Here is a 19,744-nt window from a genome sequence, read left to right on the forward strand (position 1 = left end):
TTAGCGTCAGCACTCACTAATGGTCTATTAAAATATCAACTACTTCAAAGTAAACGGATTTGCTCCACACCAGCTCCCACCCCCAGAAGCTAATCAAACGCGGCGGCCAGGCCAAAAGTGCATAATCATTTTTACGTGGCAGATTACAAGGAACCACTCAGATCCGCTGTCAGAAGATCGGGTGTCCCAACACTCCCGATTAAATAAGCGCATGGGAGTGCTCTCCAAGCGCCAACACGGTCTCCTTTTGACGCACAGCTGTGAAACTGACGGTTTCCTGATGCAACAACTACAGAGCATCTTACTGAAATGATGACGGTAGGCCTCGGTGATCAGGCTCAATACAGTAAAAAACGTTAATGAAAATACTTACCATAAAAAAAATAACGGACGTGCTTTTAAGGACACACTGAATGTAAGATGCTGACTTGTATTAACAGTTAAAATTGAAGTGACTCATGCTAAAATAACTCTTGTTGAACGTTTATTGTTACAATAGTCCCCTGTGTCCAGTTTTACAAACAAATGAACCATTGGCCAAACTGCATCGTCAGAGATGATTTTCCATAACGTTGCATTTACTTTTACATTTATTCATTTGGCAGACGCTTTTATCCAAATCCAAACGGCAGAAATCCTCTTCAATGTCATATACTGTCGAAAAAATATTCGAGGAAAAAAGGGCGTTGGGCACACTAAGCGAGATTTGCCTATCCAAAGAAATCTATTGGGATTTATTAAGAGGAATTAAGTATACAACAACCGAGTGATTAAACCAGAGATTTCTTATTGATTCTTCGATTTGACTGATAAAAAAAATGGTCTTAAATTAACAATAAAAGGAAAATGGAAACTTGGAACGCAATATTTCCAATTATGGCTGATCAAAAATCAAAGAGCCATGGCAGAATTGCCCCATGGACAAAATAAATGAAGAGGATATTTCATTTGTTATCTCTTCATCCAATAAAAACGAGAACGAGTCTAAAGGTGTTTGACATATTAGAAAAAAAGGTCTGAGGGCAGCTTTAAGGTCAAAAGCACTCCTCATGTTGCTGGAGGCGATATTATTATTATTATTATTATTATTATTATTAGCGTGAATAGTTAATGAGAGCCATTCGTTTTAATACACACCAAATTGAGTTTCTCACTGAGGATATAAAACGAAAATATCAAATCATCAAATTGTCCTTTACTCAAATGGGACATCTGAAACTTTCACTTCCTGTATCTTTCTTTCACGCACACAAAACATGTAAATATTCGTTTTACTAGGATTTGACATTGTATTTGTATATATGGCAAATAAGAGAGTTGATTAAGCATACTTTATTTTCCACATGAGGCCACGGCAGTATCTCTGTTAAAAATTCACATATTTAGCGAGTTACTTATATTATGCTGATGTCAGCATGTCCATAATAAAGCAATGCTTGACCATCAGACCAGTACAGAATTTGGGAACTAAACGATCTGCATTTTTAAAGAATGATGTCACAATGCGCGTTATGTTTCGTGACTTGTAACAAAATGAAAACCAATAAGGAGAGGAAGATTTAGCACTGGCCAATCAGAGAAGAGAAGAGCTCCACTAGCACCGTGCAAGGATCCAGTGAGTTGAGAGGGAGAGAGACCAGCAAGTGCCAGACATCTGCCAAGTCATCGTGCCAAAAACTTTTCACGCACAGACGAATGCGTCCAAGGCATCGAAAGTCAAGAATTGTGTCTCGAGAAGTAATACATTACAAAAGCAGATATTATTAGGGACCCCATAAACGTTTCCATTGTGCACGTCCAGAGCAGGTCTGAAATTGTCAGTGGAATAAACCCAAAGGCACTGGAAAGGTTCGGGTGGTGAGGATGGACCGAGCCCCAAGCTCCAGCCCGAGTGGCACTAGTCAAACATCACAACCTACCCAACATGAGCCCATCAGCTTCGGCATTGATCAGATTCTCAGCAATACCGACCAAGAGTCACAACAGAACTCGACGAGGAATAATTCCGAGACCAGCAGTTCGAGCGGAGGCAGTTACCATCTCGGCAGTCCAACAGGAGCCAGCGCAACGCCTTACACGACACTAACCGGAACATTTCACGGTATCGCGGCTCCATATGAGGAGTCTAGTCCGTACGGAGTGAACTTGACCCTTGCACCCGGAGGAGTGATTAGGGTCCCGGCTCACAGGCCCCTGGCCGCGGCCGTGCCTCCACCCATGGCCAGCGCGGTACCCGGACTTGGGAGCCTCAGTTTTCCCTGGATGGACAACAGCCAACGCTTTGCAAAAGACAGATTTGCAGGTAATACTCTTTTTCTTTTGTTCGGTTTCTTTCGTCCCTCCTTTTCGTTTTGCTATCAAAAATCTCTTTATGATTGAAATGTAAATTCACGGAGAAAACAAAAAGCACAATAATGTAAATGAAGACAAAATAATGTAAAAGGTTCAGGTTTAAACATATGTGCGGTGAAGTTGGAAATGTCGGAAGTTTGTAGTTTAAAATAGGGATATTCAAGTAGGCCTGCATCGGATGAAATTTAAAAGCATATACTAATTTCTTCTTTCACGACAAACTATTAAATGCATATATTTTTTTAGATTAAGATTTCTATGCGTTAAGGTCTCGGTATGGCGGCATCGTTAAAAGTGAAAAACTGAAATGTAAAAGCATTTCTTTTAATTTACATTGTTGGTAACGCTTTATTAGCCTATATAATTTAAAATAAAAAAGGGACTATTATACATAGGCTATAATGCTTAATTCGTTCTGCTAAATAATTAAAGGAGGCTTACTTTGTAATATTTAGAAATGTCATAAACATTTGATTAATATTTTTTTCATATTTAATATTCATATTTTAATGCACATCAATTACGGATTTGTTGAGTATTTTATAATGTTTATTATCGACTGTTAACGCGATAAGAAATAATAGTTGGGCGTTTAGAAGAAATGTATATTAACAAAAATAGCGTATGTTTTCAATGCATATTATTCAGACTCGGATTTGTCATTTCAAATGTGTTGCATTGTAGTGCTATTGCATGTTTGCATCTGTACATCATATCATGAGGATGAATTAATCTAGGTTTCGTTCGATACATATTACACCGTCTGTCTAGGAAACTTGATCCTGGTATATCCATACAGAACCAGCAGATTTTAATGGATGAAGCTGAAAAGCTCGTTTTAGTTTCGACAGTGAAGGCAGAAGAACAGCTCTTGGGTGAAGCACTTGCGTCCAAGACGGGAAAAATTATTTTAAAAAAAGAGCAACACAAAGTCAACAGCTCAACACATTCAGCTTGCACAAGTATATAGAATTGAAGAACAATTTAATCTTCAAGCCCCCTCATATATTTGTAAATAAAATGTGCAAAAATTACACACAATTTAATGATAAAATACTATAAATAAAAAAATTATTGAACACCCCTCAGTCGAGCTAAATAAACAGTAAGCTAAATTTGTTGTGCTGTATTTAGTTACTCTTTTGCATATGAATATAAACAATTCAGAGCTGTCTCCCTGATCACCAGCATTCTTTATTCTGGGACAAGAGGAGAACGTTGTGCCATTAGAAAGACATATCAATATTTCAGAAGCTTTATTTATTGGCACCTACAGGCGCTATCTGCTGCTCTGTGTTTTTAGATAATAAATAAATTAGCAATTTACGAAATTACTGTCATTAGGAGAACAGCTGCTGTTTGTATTTGATGCAACATTAATATGTTTTATGTGATTTTACGGTATTGCTCATAAGCACTGTAATACAAGTAACACAGGCCTCTCAACAAATTTTAAGAGCATAAGCAATCCATCTATTTATATTGTTTGTTTTTTTTTTTTTGTTTTTTTGAATGACTAATTTGTCATCTAAAAGGTATATAGGGCATGAAGATATGCAGCAATGTAGAATGATAAAGAACACATTTTTGCCTTTGACTCAGCAAGAGCCACTAACCTGGCACACATTTCCCCAAACCATTAAGTGAAAGCTTTTCCACTGTAAAGCTCTGTATTTCTAAAAAGCCCTGCAAAGAAAGAAACAATAGTTTAAGTGATAGTCTAGAAGTGCATTCTCCTCTCAAAAATATTCACAGAATCAAATTTTCCTTTACTGCTCCATTCTGAGAATGTTCAATGCATTCCATTTTACTTAGTGCTTAGGCACTTTGTCTTCATAATATTTAAATAATTTAAATTAATTGCAAAAAAATTAAATCTGCTGTTCACGAAAAAAAGCATACATTTAGGTTAGAAATATTAGGGATACATTTTAAGAACATTTCCTTAAAGGCGCCAAGAAAAACAGATGAAAAGCATATTCTATTTTTATTTGAACTAAAACATTTTTAGAGGGAAACTTTACAGGAAATTATGTACTAAGAAATATGAATTGAAAAAGGACAAAAATTGGAAACAGACTGACTTACCTCTCCCACTGTCTGGTTTTTCCCTCCACAATGATACTACAGCAGCACTGACGCCTTTCACTGTGGCTCGGCGTATTGGTCATCCGTACCAGAACCGCACTCCACCTAAGAGAAAGAAGCCCCGCACGTCCTTCTCCCGAGTGCAGATCTGTGAGCTGGAGAAACGCTTCCACAGACAAAAATACCTGGCCAGTGCTGAACGAGCCGCCCTGGCCAAAACTCTGAAGATGACAGATGCCCAAGTCAAAACCTGGTTTCAGAACCGCAGGACCAAGTGGAGGTAAGAGAAAAGAAAAAGTACTGATAAAAATACAATTTTGAAATCACTGAGAAAACTGAGACAAATAGATTCAAAATTCAAGTCAGCATGCACTGTGTATCCTGACGTAAGGAATAAAGCCACAAAAGAACTCTGCCATTTCACAAAAAAGTCTAGAATAAGATCTGCCATTACGCAAACATTTGCAAATTTTTGGCTTGTAAAGAAAGTGCAGTAAAACTGAATGTGTACTGGGTGCCCTGATCTTTTTAACGTGGTCTTAGCAGAGTCACTTTAAACATGCAGTCCGCAATGAAGGAAATGGTCCTTAAGGTAGACCAACTTGAAGGAATTTCAAACCTGGTCATCCAATCATTTAACTGAACAAAATTCTTAATTTTCATTTCATCAGCACAGCAGATTGGGTGACTAAGATTGATGTCTTTTTGAACAGGTGTCATTTACATTACATTTAACGCATTTGGAAGACTCTTTTGACCAAAGCAACTTACAGTGCATTCAAAGTACACAGTGTGTGGTCTTTGGGAATCAAACATTGGCATTGCTAGTGGCATTTATAGGAGTTACAGCTACAGGAAATTCAAAATGTTACCAATTTTACTTATATAAATACACAAAAACAAATAAGTGCCAATAATCAACTGTTATTTGTAGAGCTGACCAACTAACAGTGGTAGATATCTGAATTAATGGGATAATAATAGTATTGTGAAGAAGACATCTGAATTATTTATAAAGGCAAATTTGTTAATAACATGTCACACTTTAGACGAGAGGGGCAGGTTGAACTTTAATCAAATGGAATATTTATCAAGATTAAACATATACCATTCAGTATTGTCCATTAAAATTAAGTTCTAGTGTAAAATTCTCAAGCTGATGAAATCGCAAATTCGCACAATTTTATAATTTTTTCCAATTTTACCAATATGATATTATTTCGATCAAAATAATAGTTTTGCAAAATTAACTTGACACAATTATTCATTTGTTTAAAGACCAACATAGTTTCGTGATAACTATGCTCATGACAACAATAATTCATACAAGATGGCAAAATGGTAACATATCTTGGCTCGTACAAAATGGTACGACTTTTATTCCCATATGAGACCCACCAATCAAAAACAGAATTTCATATTCATACAATACAGGCATCACATTTTAGCTAGCCTCCTATCCAATACTTTATTTTAAGAAAGGAAATGTCTGTGAACAAATCTGGTTACTCATTCCATATTTATGTATGCAATACAAATGATTGTCGACTGATGCGTGTCAACAACCTGTTCCAAACCAAATGTTTACTTTCTTCCGTCATACATTAAAGTTATTTTCCTAATAAAATCATGGTTAGGTTTAGGGTTTGGGAAAGGGGTTACACTTTACTGTTACATTCAGGTTTAGGTTTGGGGTTAAACTTAGGAGAAATCATAATAATATAATTTGTTGATTTGTTTACTTTGCTCTAAAGAAGTTGTTTTTGTACGAGCCAATTCATACAATTTCTTACGGCTTCTTATGAGACCAGATTATCCTGTTGCTAACTGCTTGTGATTGCCATTTAGTACTGTGTGAGGGATTCGTCAACCCAACCCAGTATTGCTTGGTGTATAAATATAACTAAATTATGTTAAACTAGAAACAGAATACAGTGCAGTAAATACATATGAAAACAAGTCAAGTGACTAATGTAAATTCTCTAATTGCCCCTACTGTCCACTCTATTTTCCATCTCTTCTTTTTTCCCCGCTGTTTTCTCAATATCTCATGCCAGACGGCAGACAGCAGAGGAAAGGGAGGCAGAGCGTCAGCAGGCCAATCGGCTGATGATCCAACTCCAGCACGATGTTTTCCAGAAGTCATTGTCCGACTCAGTTCCATCTGACCCACTCTGCATCCACAACTCCTCACTGTTCGCCCTGCAGAATCTACAGCCTTGGGCCAGCGATGAGAGTGGCAAGCTTGGGGGAGTGACAGCACTTGTATGAGTATCAGAATTCAAGAAGAAACATTCTTGTTCTTTTTTGAAGGGCAAGGATGTTGATTGAACTTATCTCCGTCCAACTGAGAATTTTTCATTCCACAGACAAGTAATGAACTAATTTTGCATTACTTTGAGCAAACTCGTATAAATAAAAGACATCTGCATTTTAGGAGTCTCTGCAGAATAAATGATGGCCGTGTGTATGCACGCATAGAGGCTTTTTCCAATCAGGGTGAGTTTCAACAAGTCAGTGATCTATAGAAAGGAACAGGCCATCTCAGCTGACCCTCAAGCTCTCTACTATACTGACTGACTACAGCATTACAGATCCACTGTTGTTCTCCATCATCCTTCCATTTGCCCTTCTGCACCTCTGTCTCGTTCCTCCACCACTCAGAGCCATAGAATAGAGGATTAATGCAGAAGAGGAAAGTAACAAGGAATTAATTATTTATAACGCGAGTTGCACAAACTAACATGTTCCCGATCTGGCCATTTGAGAAAATATAAGGACGCAAACATGCACAATTAGGCACACACTCATTATCTGCCATGTCATATGTCCCCCTCATGCAGGCATCTCTGCTTATATTGTCAACCTGGGTAATACGATAATACTTTATCAATAATTTAATAATTCTCAACAGTCTTTTTGAGGGCCAAGGGCTAAACTGCTACATTTTTTCCACTAACCATTTGGGGAAACTGCATGAAACGTCCAGCTCGGGTGGTAGCATTTTCCTTTATCTATTAGATTTATTCAGCAGTAACTACAAACACAGCTCAGAGGAGAAACTCTTACATGCTTTGATGGCTGAGTGTTGTGTGTTAGAGGGAAAGATGAAGAGAACAATTTGAGATGAAAGATTTCCACTGAAGAAAAAGTCGGTTGGACGCTCCTATGATGTTGGTGCGCTGTTGCATCCCAAACTGTGTATCATACTTTGTATTTGATAAATATGTAAATAGCAGACAAAAAGTAATAAACATTCTGTTTTGGCATTAACACAAAACGTGTGCTTTGCTTAGTTTATTACCCTAATATTCTCGGATAAGGCAGAAAGCTGCAATTTTCCAAATCCCTAAGCAGCAGCATGTCTTACTTTTGGAGGTCCACCCAAGCCCACCACACTGCTACGCAACTTGATCGACAAATAAACACTGAGCCATGGTAGCTGGCTGTAGTCGATTATGCCTGCCACAGCAAAGAAGCACTTATGTCCTCAAGCAAATAAATGTGGGATCCTGAGGGACCATAAAAATGCCTTTATGCCCTCTGCAACCAACCCCCTCCTCCCAAAGTGCTGACTGTCAGGAACTGACCTGTTTTAAAGGGTTGGGTGGGGGTAAATGGAGGGGTGTCCATTATAAAGTGATTTAACAGACTCCATACATTATGATGTTGTCGTAGCCTCCGCAAGGTAAACCTGTGGAGTTCTGCCGCTGCTTTTTGTGGACAGATGGTTTGTAGTGACCTGTGCCTGGTCAACTTTGATTGCAGAGGGTGGGGTGAGGTGATGCATACAGTTGAGTCAGGGCTGTCTTTGGGAGATGCTCAGGGAATGCTCAGGATAATTTGCACAGGAAGTATTCCTGGCTCCTTGCCACATCTACGGCAATTACACCACTCTTACGGTCGCTCAACTACAGAGGCATATGTTAAGGTGCTTCGTGGTGTTTTCGTGCCCTCTGCTGGCTATTACGTGCAAGTGACCCAAATGCCTTGAAACTGACGCAGCCAAGAGGTAGCACTACAATTCAGAGGTACATGTGAATTTTGCATGCAAACGCTTTGGGTGAAAAACATTTTCTTCAAACCATGGTTATAGGTAAATTAAACTTTTGTTAACTGCAAATACCTGCCAATTAATATAAATGACAAATGGTTATATGGCAAACCTGTGGCACCAATTAAGAATCTGACACAATACTGCTAAAACCTGTTGCCACTACTGCCAAACTTTCCAGTTTAAGTGAACCTGTGATTTTTTTATGCTCTTTCAATTTTGGGAATGAAGAAAAAAAACAAACAAACAAAAAAAAACAAACCAACCTTTAAACCAGGTCGAAGCGAGAAACTCTAAATCAGCCGAAAACGTTTTGAATTCGAGACACGATTCTCGAACTACAAATTTCTGACTGCACGAAAACTCACTGACGACAGCTTCGGTCAGAGTCTGAAGAGCAAGTCTTCTAAGGTGAGGCATTTTGATTTAACATGTTAATTAATGACATTTAAAAAGTGAATAAATCATGAGAAAATAATATGAGAGTAAGGTATTGGGTTACCTACAGTTGACATCCATGTTCTGGCTCTTCTGAGCAGATATATTACTATTGTGCTTCTGAGGTGTGTAATTTCTGCGCGACTAGCGTCACACGGTACTGAATTGTAAAATTAATCGACAGAGTCCGCAGTACTCAACCCGTTTTTTATTGGCTGTACAAAGAGATAGCCCCGCCCCAACTCACACAATTGGTCGAGTCTGTTGCTGACGGCAGCTCAAATGTTAGAAGTCTTTTGGCTCAAGGAAACAACCTAGGGGTAATAGACCCGTAGCTTTGAAGCCGTAATACGAGTAAGTTTAGAAGTCAAACCTTAATATTTTGGTTTCAGAGTGCAGTATTACTACATTAAGACAATTTAATTTACAGTGAAATTATCCAAAAACAGTGCGGTTAATGAAACTGAGTAGTACTGGACTGGGCATGTGTTCCTAACATGGCTGCCCCCATGAGGAGACCCTCTTTATGTAAAATAAAACAGCTTTAGTAAGGTTACTGATATTACATTAAATCACGAAGACTTCACAGATATGCTTCAAAAATACATTTATTTTACAAAGAAAAAAAAAAAAAGAAGTTACTTAATGTTTTTAAATTCAATTTGTTGGAGCCTTTAAAATGATTCATTGAATGCCCACTTCCATATCCTACATCAGCTGTAGTGTTTATTTTTCATGTCACGTCAGATATGTCTGAACTTTAATGAAGCATGTCTTGCAACAACTCTTGAAAGTACCAGGAAAATGGCCCCAGAATTTCTTGCACTATAATAGATGTATGGCAAGACACACCTCATCTCAAATATACCTGCAAGAATGCAGTCAGGCTTTAAACAGTATGTGGAAAAAGATGTCACCAGCTTACCAATTAGTGGCAAATCATCTCATTGCCACACGTGAAGAGCTGAATCCTGATTTATTAGCCATATTTAAATCACATGAAATGCAAATGTAACAAATTGATTTACAACAGCAAACAAGTTTTCCTACATTATGCACATTGAAGACTGGTGTTTAACACCACAAACACTGCAAAGAAATTGGGTTTACGCTTCTGAAATATAAAGTTTATTTATATTTATTTGCTGGTTTCAAAATCTCAAAGAAAGTCACAGAACTCACATTTAAACTGGAATCAAAAGTTTGAGTTTTGGTTCTTTTACCAGGATTTAGCTGCACAGACCTCGATATGAAATACAAAATTCATGGCTGACGGTTGGATTAAGAGTTCACAAATCAATTCCAAACATCAATACATTCCAACCTGTATGTTACAGAATTTTAACAATAACAAAATGAATGCAACTGCAGAAATACTGAAATGAATCAATGATTCATTGAAATTATTCAGGAACCCACTAATTATGTATAACAAACCAGGTCAAGTTTTACAAGATTCATGTAAATTGCCATCTCCTTAAAACACAAACAAAAATGTCCATGTTATTTTAAAGAAACCATGGACGGGCACAGTCAAAGCCCCATATAAATGACAGTAGAGGGCTGAGACTGTGCTAAGAGTGTCTCATTTAACCATTAAGGTTGCCAGATTGAGGCCAGGCTCCATGGACATGACAACACATGGTTGAGGTAAGGGCGGACTGCAAAGAATGAAAGGGGACACTTTCCGAATAAAGTCTATTTTAAAAGGAATGGCACGGATTTAACAAACTCGAGAATGCGGGACAAACATAAAATTACAGGTAACAAAAGTAAAATCATGGGTAACAAAAACAAACAAACCCTAATAATTTAAGCAAAATAAAAGGCTGTTTAGTTCTTCTCTTTGACAGTTTGTCTCCACTTCCACAGCTCCTCAATGACCTTAAAGATACAAAAGAATGGATGTGTATTATGCTGGTGTACATACATACACATTCCTTTGACTTGCCACTGGTACCATTGCACATACTGAACAAAGGGATAGTTCACCCAAAAATGAAAGTTCTCTCATCATTTACTCACCCTCATGGCATCCCAAGATGTGACTTTCTTTTGCAGAATACAAATGAAAATTTTTAAAAGAATATTTCAGCTCTGTTTTTCCTCACAATGTAAGTGAATGGTTGCCAAAATGCTGAATTTCCAAAATCCACACAAAGCCAATCCATGACTAAAGTGGTTAAATCCATGTGTTCAGACACAATATGATAGGTATGGGTGAGAAACAGATTAATATTAGTCATTTATCATAAATTCTCCTCCCTGCCCAGTAGGGGGCGATATGCATGAAGAATGTGAATCACCAAAAACAGAAGAATGTCAAAGTGAAGTAAAGTGGAGATTGACTGAGCAGGGAGAAGAATTTATAGTAAAAAAAAAAAAAAAAACAAATATCTATCTGGATTTAACCACCAGAGTCATCTAGAATACTTTTATGTGCCCTTATTTGAAGCTTCAAAATGTTGGCACCCATTCACTTGCAATGTGTGGACCTACAGAGCTTAGCTATTCTTACAAAAATCTTCGTTTTGTGTTCTGAAGAAAGTAAGTCATACACATCTGAGATGGCATGAGGGTGAGTAAATGAGAATTTTAATTTGGGTGAACTATCCCTTTAACAGTCCAAAGCATTTCTACAGACCATAGCACATCAAAACAATCTGCACTACAGCCTGTAAAGCTTTGTTACATTTTTGTAAATATCACACAGAAAAAAAAAAAAAAGTAGATACCTTTGCATCATTGTTTTTGAAGCAGTTCTTCACATAGTTCTCAAACTTTGGCTGTAGTTTCGGTAGTGATACACCCTTAAACAAACAAACAAAAAAAACCTTCATTTGTGGCCATTACTACAACATTTGTTTATCATAATAAATTGTATTAATAAATGAACTGCAGAAACCATTTAATGAACATGAATTCAGTGCACAATCAAGCATACATCAGCTCAAAACTCAAAAATCAATTACTATTACTTAGGCAGAAAAGCACTGACTAGCCAGTGTACTTTGATGGAGAGTGGACAGGGCAAAACAAACCTTTTCAACACTCGCCATAATCTTGGTCTTGATTTCTTGTATTGTGAGAGGCGCTCGAGGGGTCTGTGGTGTTTTAGGTGACTGTGCTTTCTTGTCACCCTTGTTGTTTTCTGGAGTCTTGTTCTGTGAGAGCACACAACATTATCAACCTGACAAAGGCATGTAAGCCAAGGTATTGAAGTGTTAAGAAGAGATAAACTACAACGAAGGGTGGAAAAGTTACTGCCAGAATAGAGAGGTACTAACCTGTTTAGCAGCTGGTGTACTGGGTTTGGGTCCTTTTCCATTCTGTGCTGGGGTCTGTGGCTTGGATGGTTGCTTCTTTTCCTGACAGGACAATGAAACAATTGTTACTTAAAGAAAAGTAACAGATTACTTTTAAACATTGTGCAAGATTAGTTAGGGCTGAATAACTGATTTCACCTTTACAGGTGTCTCTTCTTCACTTTCCTCCTCCTCATCATCATCGTCATCTTCCTCATCCCTTGAAGGGAAAAGTAAAAAAGAAAAGAAAGTGACATCCCTTTCTTAAGCACCAAAACAACTTTCTATAACAAAAGCAGCAGATGCTGCAAGCCAAATCCCAGTCTAACGATCTGTTAAAGGGATAGTTCACCCAAAAATGAAAATTCTTGTAATGCCATCCCAGATGTGTGACTTTCCTTCTTCTGCAGAACATAAATGAAGATTTCAGAAGTATATTTCAGCTCTGTAGGCCCTGACAATGCAAGTGAATGGTGACCAGAACTCAGAAGGTCCACAAAGCACATTAAGGCAGCATAAAAGTAATCCATACAACTTCAGTGGTTAAATCCATATCTTCCAATCAATGTAAGTATGTGTGAGAAACAAATCAATATTTAAGTCCTTTTTTTACTGTAAAACTTTCACTTTCAGCCACCTACTGGTCAGGGTTGGTCCCAGGTGGAGAAAAAATGACTTAAATATTTATCTGTTTCTCACCCACACCTATCATATCACTTCTGAAGACATAGATTTAACCATTGGAGTCTCATGGATTACTTTTGGTGACTTTGTGCTTTTTGAACATTCTGAGATCTGGTCACCATTCACTTGCATTGTAAGGACCAACAGGAGCTGATATATTCTTCTAAAAATCTTTGTGTTCAGCAGAAGAAAGTCATATACATTTGGGATGGCATTAGGGTGAGTAAATGGGAGAATTTTATTTTTGGGTGAACTATCCCTTTAACTGCCTGGAGATTAAAACAAAAAACAACTAAGTTAAAAACATTGCTAAAATACTAAAAACACTAAAGACTCTTAACTTCAGATGATGGAGGACAAGGCAACACTTACACATCCTCATCGTCGTCGTCATTATCATCATCCTCTTCATCCATCTTTATTTTTTTCTATGGAGAAAGTTTGTTCGAAAATGAATCACCACATTTCACTTAATCATACAATGAACAGGCTGCTACAAATTCAGTCCAGAACTTACTGAAGGCTTCAGGGACAATGGCGCTGGCCGTTTCTTAGAAGTCTTCAACTCTTCCTCCTCCTCCTCCTCTTCTTCCTCCTCCTCTTCTTCTTCAAAGGACTGCTCTCCACCCATGACTAAAAGGAAACAGTATGACATCACAATTAAGGAAATGCAATGTGAGCTACACAGTAAAAAAAATTATTTTAACAGGACACTCTAAATGTCCTGTTAAAGGTGCTATAAGTGATTTTATTAACATCACAAATACATAAAATAAATAAAAAGCAGGCCACCCCTTTTTAGCCAATCAGAATCAGTCTTAGTAGGTAGGAATTTTGGAGCAAGCACCTTTAACAGCACAAACACATCAAGCTTGCCCATAACATGGTGCAAGCTCCATGTTTCTTGCAAGAGAAGTGCAAAGTGGTCTAGATTAGTGTGAACAACAACAGTAACAGTTACTCACTGACAAGATGCTGTCCGCTAATGTGAACTGGACCAGAACCAGTGCGCAGTCTGAACACAACAGGTGGAGTGATCTCAAACCCGCCCAAACACACCTGCAACACAAACACGCCAGTTAGAAGACATACAGTGATGGTGTATATAGGCCTATACAATATCCAAGTAAATAATAAAGATGCTAAGTGTCACAAAAAATATCTTCCACTAAAAACAGCAATACATTGTGGCCACAAGTTTTATCAGGTATTGTCCTCTAGTGTTATATTATCAAAATCGATCACATTTCAGGCAAAGGAGAAATTCACCAATGATTATCAATAACCTTAAATTCAATATAACGGACCCATTCGGCAACACGCCATACACTGTTGCATGATTAATGGCTATAAATGTTTCCATTAATAATTTGAAAACGCATTTGCCATTATTTTAATTAAAACTACATGTTTGTCCATATGACAATGGGAATTCGTAACTTTTTTTGTTGCCCATATTTGTGTTAACTCGCATCATATTAGCCAGTCTACATTTCTGTGAAACTGTACGTCACAAACACATTTAGAGACCCGATATCACGCTGAGCTCGTAATAATCGACACGTCATAATGAATGAACAGAGGCAGAGCTATATGGCGTTAGATTCGCAAGTGCACAGGACAAGTTGGGCATGCACATGCCCTCTGTGAACGAGAGCAGGGAAATGTCATAAAAGGGCAGCGTATCTTTGAGAGCGCGCATCCAGTTTTATGCGAACAAAGGAAATCCGTGTGCTAGTGGAGAGATTCACGCTTGTGCACCATATGCATGTGCTCTCGATATTTACAGAAACCATATTATAGCGCCATAGAGCTAAGGTCTATTAAGCTGGACATTGTCCATTAAAGGTGCCATATGTAACAATTTTCATGTAATATTTGCCTTTTTATTTGCCAATGTGTGAACGGCTTGTAACGCAGCTTAAATATGAGCCCTTCCCGGATTTCCAAGGCTGCCTATTAAAGCCTGTAGACTGATTTTCATGCGAAGGAAGCGGGTCGGTTTTGCCGGGAACATCCAAAGGATGTGACATTTATGCGTGCTCTCGAGAGCCTTGCCTCAGTAATAGCTTCTCTTTCACTATTCAACAGACAGTCTGCAACACTAGGTAACGTTATCTTAGAGATGGAATCCAGCAAACGTCCGGCTCCCAGCACAACACCGACTCTTACACAAACTCAGAGTAAGCCAAAAAATAAACATTTATCTACTGAATCCCATCTGGCTAAGCGAGAACGTGATCGAGCGAAAACTAGAGTGAACATCGGTAGGGCATTTGATTCCTGGAGGGACCTTCGTTCGGTTTTGGGGATCAAAACAGACCCTGAATTGGCGTTCTTCTTATTGGACAGGTAAGCTTACATAACTGCAAAGCATGTGAATTATAGTGCCATAAGGATTGATCGGTGTAATTTTAGCTAACTGATCTTGCCTGATAACGCTGATGAAAGTTACAAAGCAAGATAGCTTGCAATTCATTTCAACGATCTTCTCTTTATACTAAAAGTCAGGTATACAGGATAAATTTAAGCAAATACACTGGTTTCTTGATCGTAGTACAACATATGACATACAAAACATACAATAGTGCAACATAGTGCAGTGCAACAGTAAACTGTCTGGTATAGTTTGGTAGTATGTAGCTGTATGTGTGTATCACTATGCTATGTTAGCTGATAAGTAGTTTTAGATTAGTCTCAAAGTTTGTAGTAAGACAATCATAACTGTGTAATTGTAATTATGCTACCTCATCTGTCACTATGATGCCAGTGAATCACTTCAGTCTCTTTGTGTGTTACATCATTGGATGCTAGCTGGCTGCAGTTCACTTAACGGCCACAGGTGTCATTAATAACAAGGGTTTATGAATCTTATATACTGAACCTTTAAGCTATTAATATTCATTTATCTTCACAACACATTTTTACCATATTTATGTATCTTTTGATTTTACTTGGCAAATTTATCATCAATCTCCACCCCTGTGTGTGACAAGTGCAATTCCAAGGTATCAACTCAAGTTGATCCAACATATGCATGACATAACACTGGTCATTGGCGGAAAAATTAACGACTCAACTTACGCTGGGAAGGGTGGAAGGCTTGAGTGTGGCCAGCACTGCATTGACCTTCTGACCCTCCATGTCTTGTCCTTCGATCTCCACAACATTCAGTTCATCTTTAGTTGTGGGATCAACGCACGCCTGCAGGGATATTAATAAATATCTTAAATTAGATCTAAATGTTACCAGAATGATAAATGATTATGTAAATTAAGTGGTATGCCGCCTCAGAACAGTTCAACCGTAAACTCCACACATACCATTCTGACTGATAACTGATGATCAAAATCATCATGCTCTGGGTTAAAAATGATATCCTTTCCTGCCTTGAGCTCACAGCCTGTAAAACACAAATGAACAAATGTTAACTGCAGAAAAAGAGTACATCATGACCCCTTGGCCTTGTTGGATGAAAAAAAAAAAAAAAAGGTTAAAGGGTTGCTTTATGGTGAAGTCTTTTTTTCCACCACGTGACTTCATGGCACATCGGAGAATTATTGAGAATCAACCCGTGTAAGTTACAATAAAATTAACATGAATATTCAACTAATGTTAATTAGTACTACTGTCCGACAATTTAAGCAAGTGTGTACACGTGGCAGTTTGTGAGATTTGCTGTGTAGACGTAAACATGCGACAAAATTAAGACCTACTGTGATATTTCAGCCTATTTACGACTAACATTAAAATACACCAAAAGAGGACGGTAAATAAAATGAAAATATAACTTAAGCAAACAACCCAATAATACTCATAGGTCTGGGTATGTATGAGTGCAGAACAGAAGAGAATATAGAAGAGAATACGTAAGGAGCACACAATTAACAATTGTATTAAAAGAAAAATGCAATATTAAACTTGCGCACTTTATTCACATTTGCACTTCCAACGCGCTTTCAAACCCACGTGTAGCCCCATGACGCCATTTTGGAAGTTACAGGCCGGTGCACGTGCTTTCACACCACGCGCGGAGAGATCGCGTGCATCGAGATTAATTCGATTCAAATGCTTAATGTGGTTAATACATACTTATGCTTTGAATATGACATATCAAACTTAAACATAAATAGGTGGCCAGTCAGCAGCTGACAATCGGTATGTGCCGAATCTCGTGCTAACCAATTAGCCACTTTGAGTTCATGCTAAACATGTTGCAGTTGAGTGTCAGTCTGCGTAGAGCTATTTTAGAAAGATGTTAAATTGTATTTAATTCACTTAACATAACAAATGCGCTGTTGATTAGTTTGTGGTCTAGTTATATAACTTGGGTTTACTGGCATGCTATGTTAACTTAAAAGTACGTATATTGCCACGTTTACGTTTCATACTTGTGATCTAACAGATAACGTGACACAGAACGGATCGATGGAGGTATTTTATGATCTACATACCGTACAGGAAGGTCTGGGGACCCATTTGTTCTAGATCCATCTCTGCAGTCTGTTTGAGCGTCCGAAAGTAGCCTAAACTGCCGTGCAAGTGCAGAAACGGATACACTAACCCACATTGTATATATCACGCCCATTACTGGGATGGTCCTCCGGTAGAGCCAATGAACGAGCTCCATATGAGGGACGCTAGAACTTTAGGTGTGATTTCACAGTTATTGTAATCGTATCTATTGTAGTGTTGTACAGGTATGTGTTACAATATACAACAATAAATTACGATTTGTAAATTATATAAAACACATTAAGATATTGTAATTGAAGATGGCATAATAAATTATTATACAACACTACAATAATAATGATGATAATAATAATAATAGCAATAAAAACAACAACAAACACGGCAAACTCAGCAGCATGGTTATTCCACAAATATTTTTAATCAGTTTTGACTGAAATTGCACAGCATATATTTCAGAAAATTCCTTTTTCACAGTTTGTATTTGCCTCGTTGGACATTTCTTCATGTGGCACCATACTTGCAAGTATTTACATAGCTTATACATCATTTACTTGAACTGGACCACTTGCAATCAATATAAATAATCTTATATATATATATATATACAGTACTGTGCAAAAGTTTTAGGCACTTGTGAAAAATGTTGCATAGTGAGGATGTCTTCAAAAATAATGACATAAATAGTTTTCATTTATCAGTTAATGTCATACAAAGTCCAGTAAACCTAAAAAATCTAAATCAATATTCGGTGACCACCTTTGCCTTTAAAACAGCCCCAGTTCTCTTAGGTACACCTGGACACAGTTTTTCTTGGTTGTTGGCAGATAGGATGTTCCAAGCTTCCTGGAGAATTCACCACAGTTCTTTTATCTATTTAGGCTGTCTCAATTGCTTCCGTCTCTTCATGTAATCTCAGACTGATACGATGTTCAGTGGGGGGCTTTGTGGGGGCCATGACATCTGTTGCAGGGCTCCCTGTTCTTCTATTCTAATCTTTTCTATTTGCAAATGTAATGTTTGGGAGTCTAACATTAATATTTCCTATTGACACACTAAAGCTGAAGACATAAATAACCATCTTAAGACAAAAGCTTTTGTGAAACATCTTATGTGCCTAAGACTTTTGCACAGTACTGTGTGTGTGTGTATATATATATATATATATATATATATATATATATATATATATATATATATATATATATATATATATACTGTATGTAATTAATCTTGATTTTCCTTTGTTCCCTCCTTGTATGGACATACAGACAAGGGACTGGATTGTCATTTATTGGGTTTATATATACATATGTGATTCTGCAGTCTCTTCTCAATAATCACACGCACGCACGCACGCACGCACACACACACACACACACACACACACCTTTAACCTTAGATCCACCATATTTGTTAAGATCTAGTGGGCAATAAATGGTTTGGCAGGTACTGAGACAGACATAAGCAGGCAGACTGGAGACAGCAAATACCTACAAACAACGATGTTAACACTGACAACACAAGACACAAAATCAACATCCAATTAAGGATCCCACAAGCCCATGTCATAAATAAATTAATCATTAAATGTATATGCAGATTAATAACGTTAACTTAGTTATCTGAAGGCCAACGTTATCTTCAAGCAACTCATTGGGAACATATCTGCTGTTTTGTTTTTTTTTGTTTTTTTAATCATGCAAGCTCTTTAGGCAAGAAAGCAAGCAAAGGAGGCTGTATACCTCCTGGATGCAGTTCCAGTACAAATGTAGGGTCCTGAGCTTTAGTGTCAAGCAAACCAAAAAAGCCTGAGAATAGTGTTCTCTTTCACAGGCAGGAGAGGGTGCTGATCATGGCCACCCCAATGGTCACACATCAGACAATGCCCTTTCAAAAATATGCAGTGTTCTGGATCAGCTTGAAGGTCTGAAAGGCTAGCTGGATCAAGGTTTACAAGGGAAAATATTAAAAGTTACATGGTTTGAATAGAGATAGAAAAAGAAAGCCTACAGACTCTCGTGCATCCATCTATGTCATAAACTCCTTTTGCTCTCTTTTCCCACTCTCTGTTTCTTTCTTTTCTTCTTCTGTTTCATCTTCTTTACATCACATTTTCAAAGAGCTGCATGGATTTCATCATATTTTCATCCTGAGAAATAAGTGGCAAAAAAGAGACACTTTGAATGCAGACATGCAGTTCTTCAGTTTGACCACACTGAGACAGTATAATCTTTTCAGTGCAACTGGAACACATAACATGCACATCACAGTTTATGTGGATGTTTACACAAAGTGCTAAAATAGGACAAAATAGGGCTATAAGAAAAGAAGAATTAAAAAAAAAATC

General features: G+C 37.7%; 3 protein-coding genes across 5 annotated transcripts in view; 1 reads left to right on the forward strand and 2 right to left on the reverse strand.

The window, feature by feature from the left end:
- Positions 1–1,632: 1,632 nt before the first annotated feature.
- Positions 1,633–7,714, forward strand: LOC127432714 (T-cell leukemia homeobox protein 3-like). Its single transcript, XM_051684075.1, has 3 exons — positions 1,633–2,302; positions 4,483–4,720; positions 6,498–7,714. Exons 1-3 carry the CDS (start codon positions 1,864–1,866, stop codon positions 6,709–6,711), a joined length of 891 nt encoding a protein of 296 aa, XP_051540035.1. The 5' UTR covers positions 1,633–1,863; the 3' UTR covers positions 6,712–7,714.
- A 2,179-nt stretch (positions 7,715–9,893) lies between these two features.
- Positions 9,894–17,507, reverse strand: LOC127432867 (nucleophosmin-like). Its single transcript, XM_051684351.1, has 11 exons — positions 17,376–17,507; positions 16,245–16,324; positions 16,006–16,125; positions 13,887–13,980; positions 13,439–13,554; positions 13,294–13,349; positions 12,397–12,457; positions 12,220–12,300; positions 11,974–12,096; positions 11,668–11,742; positions 9,894–10,816 (listed from the first exon to the last, which is right to left on the reverse strand). The coding sequence occupies exons 1-11, from the start codon at positions 17,413–17,415 to the stop codon at positions 10,766–10,768; spliced, it is 897 nt and encodes a 298-aa protein (XP_051540311.1). The 5' UTR covers positions 17,416–17,507; the 3' UTR covers positions 9,894–10,765.
- Positions 17,508–17,796: 289 nt separating this feature from the next.
- The window catches only part of LOC127433017 (Kv channel-interacting protein 1-like), a 62,111-nt gene continuing 60,163 nt past the window's right edge, over positions 17,797–19,744 (reverse strand). For all 3 annotated transcript variants that reach the window (XM_051684626.1, XM_051684628.1, XM_051684627.1), the window contains exon 8: positions 17,797–19,546. In XM_051684626.1, coding sequence (XP_051540586.1) covers positions 19,499–19,546 — 48 coding nt within the window. In that variant the 3' untranslated portion in view covers positions 17,797–19,498. The remainder of the gene's footprint in view (positions 19,547–19,744) is intronic.

The sequence above is a fragment of the Myxocyprinus asiaticus genome, chromosome 42 (assembly GCF_019703515.2).
Source record: "Myxocyprinus asiaticus isolate MX2 ecotype Aquarium Trade chromosome 42, UBuf_Myxa_2, whole genome shotgun sequence".
NCBI classification, from domain to species: domain Eukaryota; kingdom Metazoa; phylum Chordata; class Actinopteri; order Cypriniformes; family Catostomidae; genus Myxocyprinus; species Myxocyprinus asiaticus.

Coding starts and splice junctions, on each gene's coding strand:
- LOC127432714 (XM_051684075.1), top strand. CDS start 1,864: ATGGACCGAGCCCCAAGCTCCAGCCCGAGTGGCACTAGTCAAACATCA. Junction 2,303..4,482: donor TGCAAAAGACAGATTTGCAG/GTAATACTCTTT, acceptor ATGATACTACAG/CAGCACTGACGCCTTTCACT. Junction 4,721..6,497: donor AACCGCAGGACCAAGTGGAG/GTAAGAGAAAAG, acceptor ATCTCATGCCAG/ACGGCAGACAGCAGAGGAAA.
- LOC127432867 (XM_051684351.1), bottom strand. CDS start 17,415: ATGGATCTAGAACAAATGGGTCCCCAGACCTTCCTGTACG. Junction 16,325..17,375: donor TCCCCAGACCTTCCTGTACG/GTATGTAGATCA, acceptor TGTGTTTTACAG/GCTGTGAGCTCAAGGCAGGA. Junction 10,817..11,667: donor TCAAAAACAATGATGCAAAG/GTATCTACTTTT, acceptor TGTATCTTTAAG/GTCATTGAGGAGCTGTGGAA.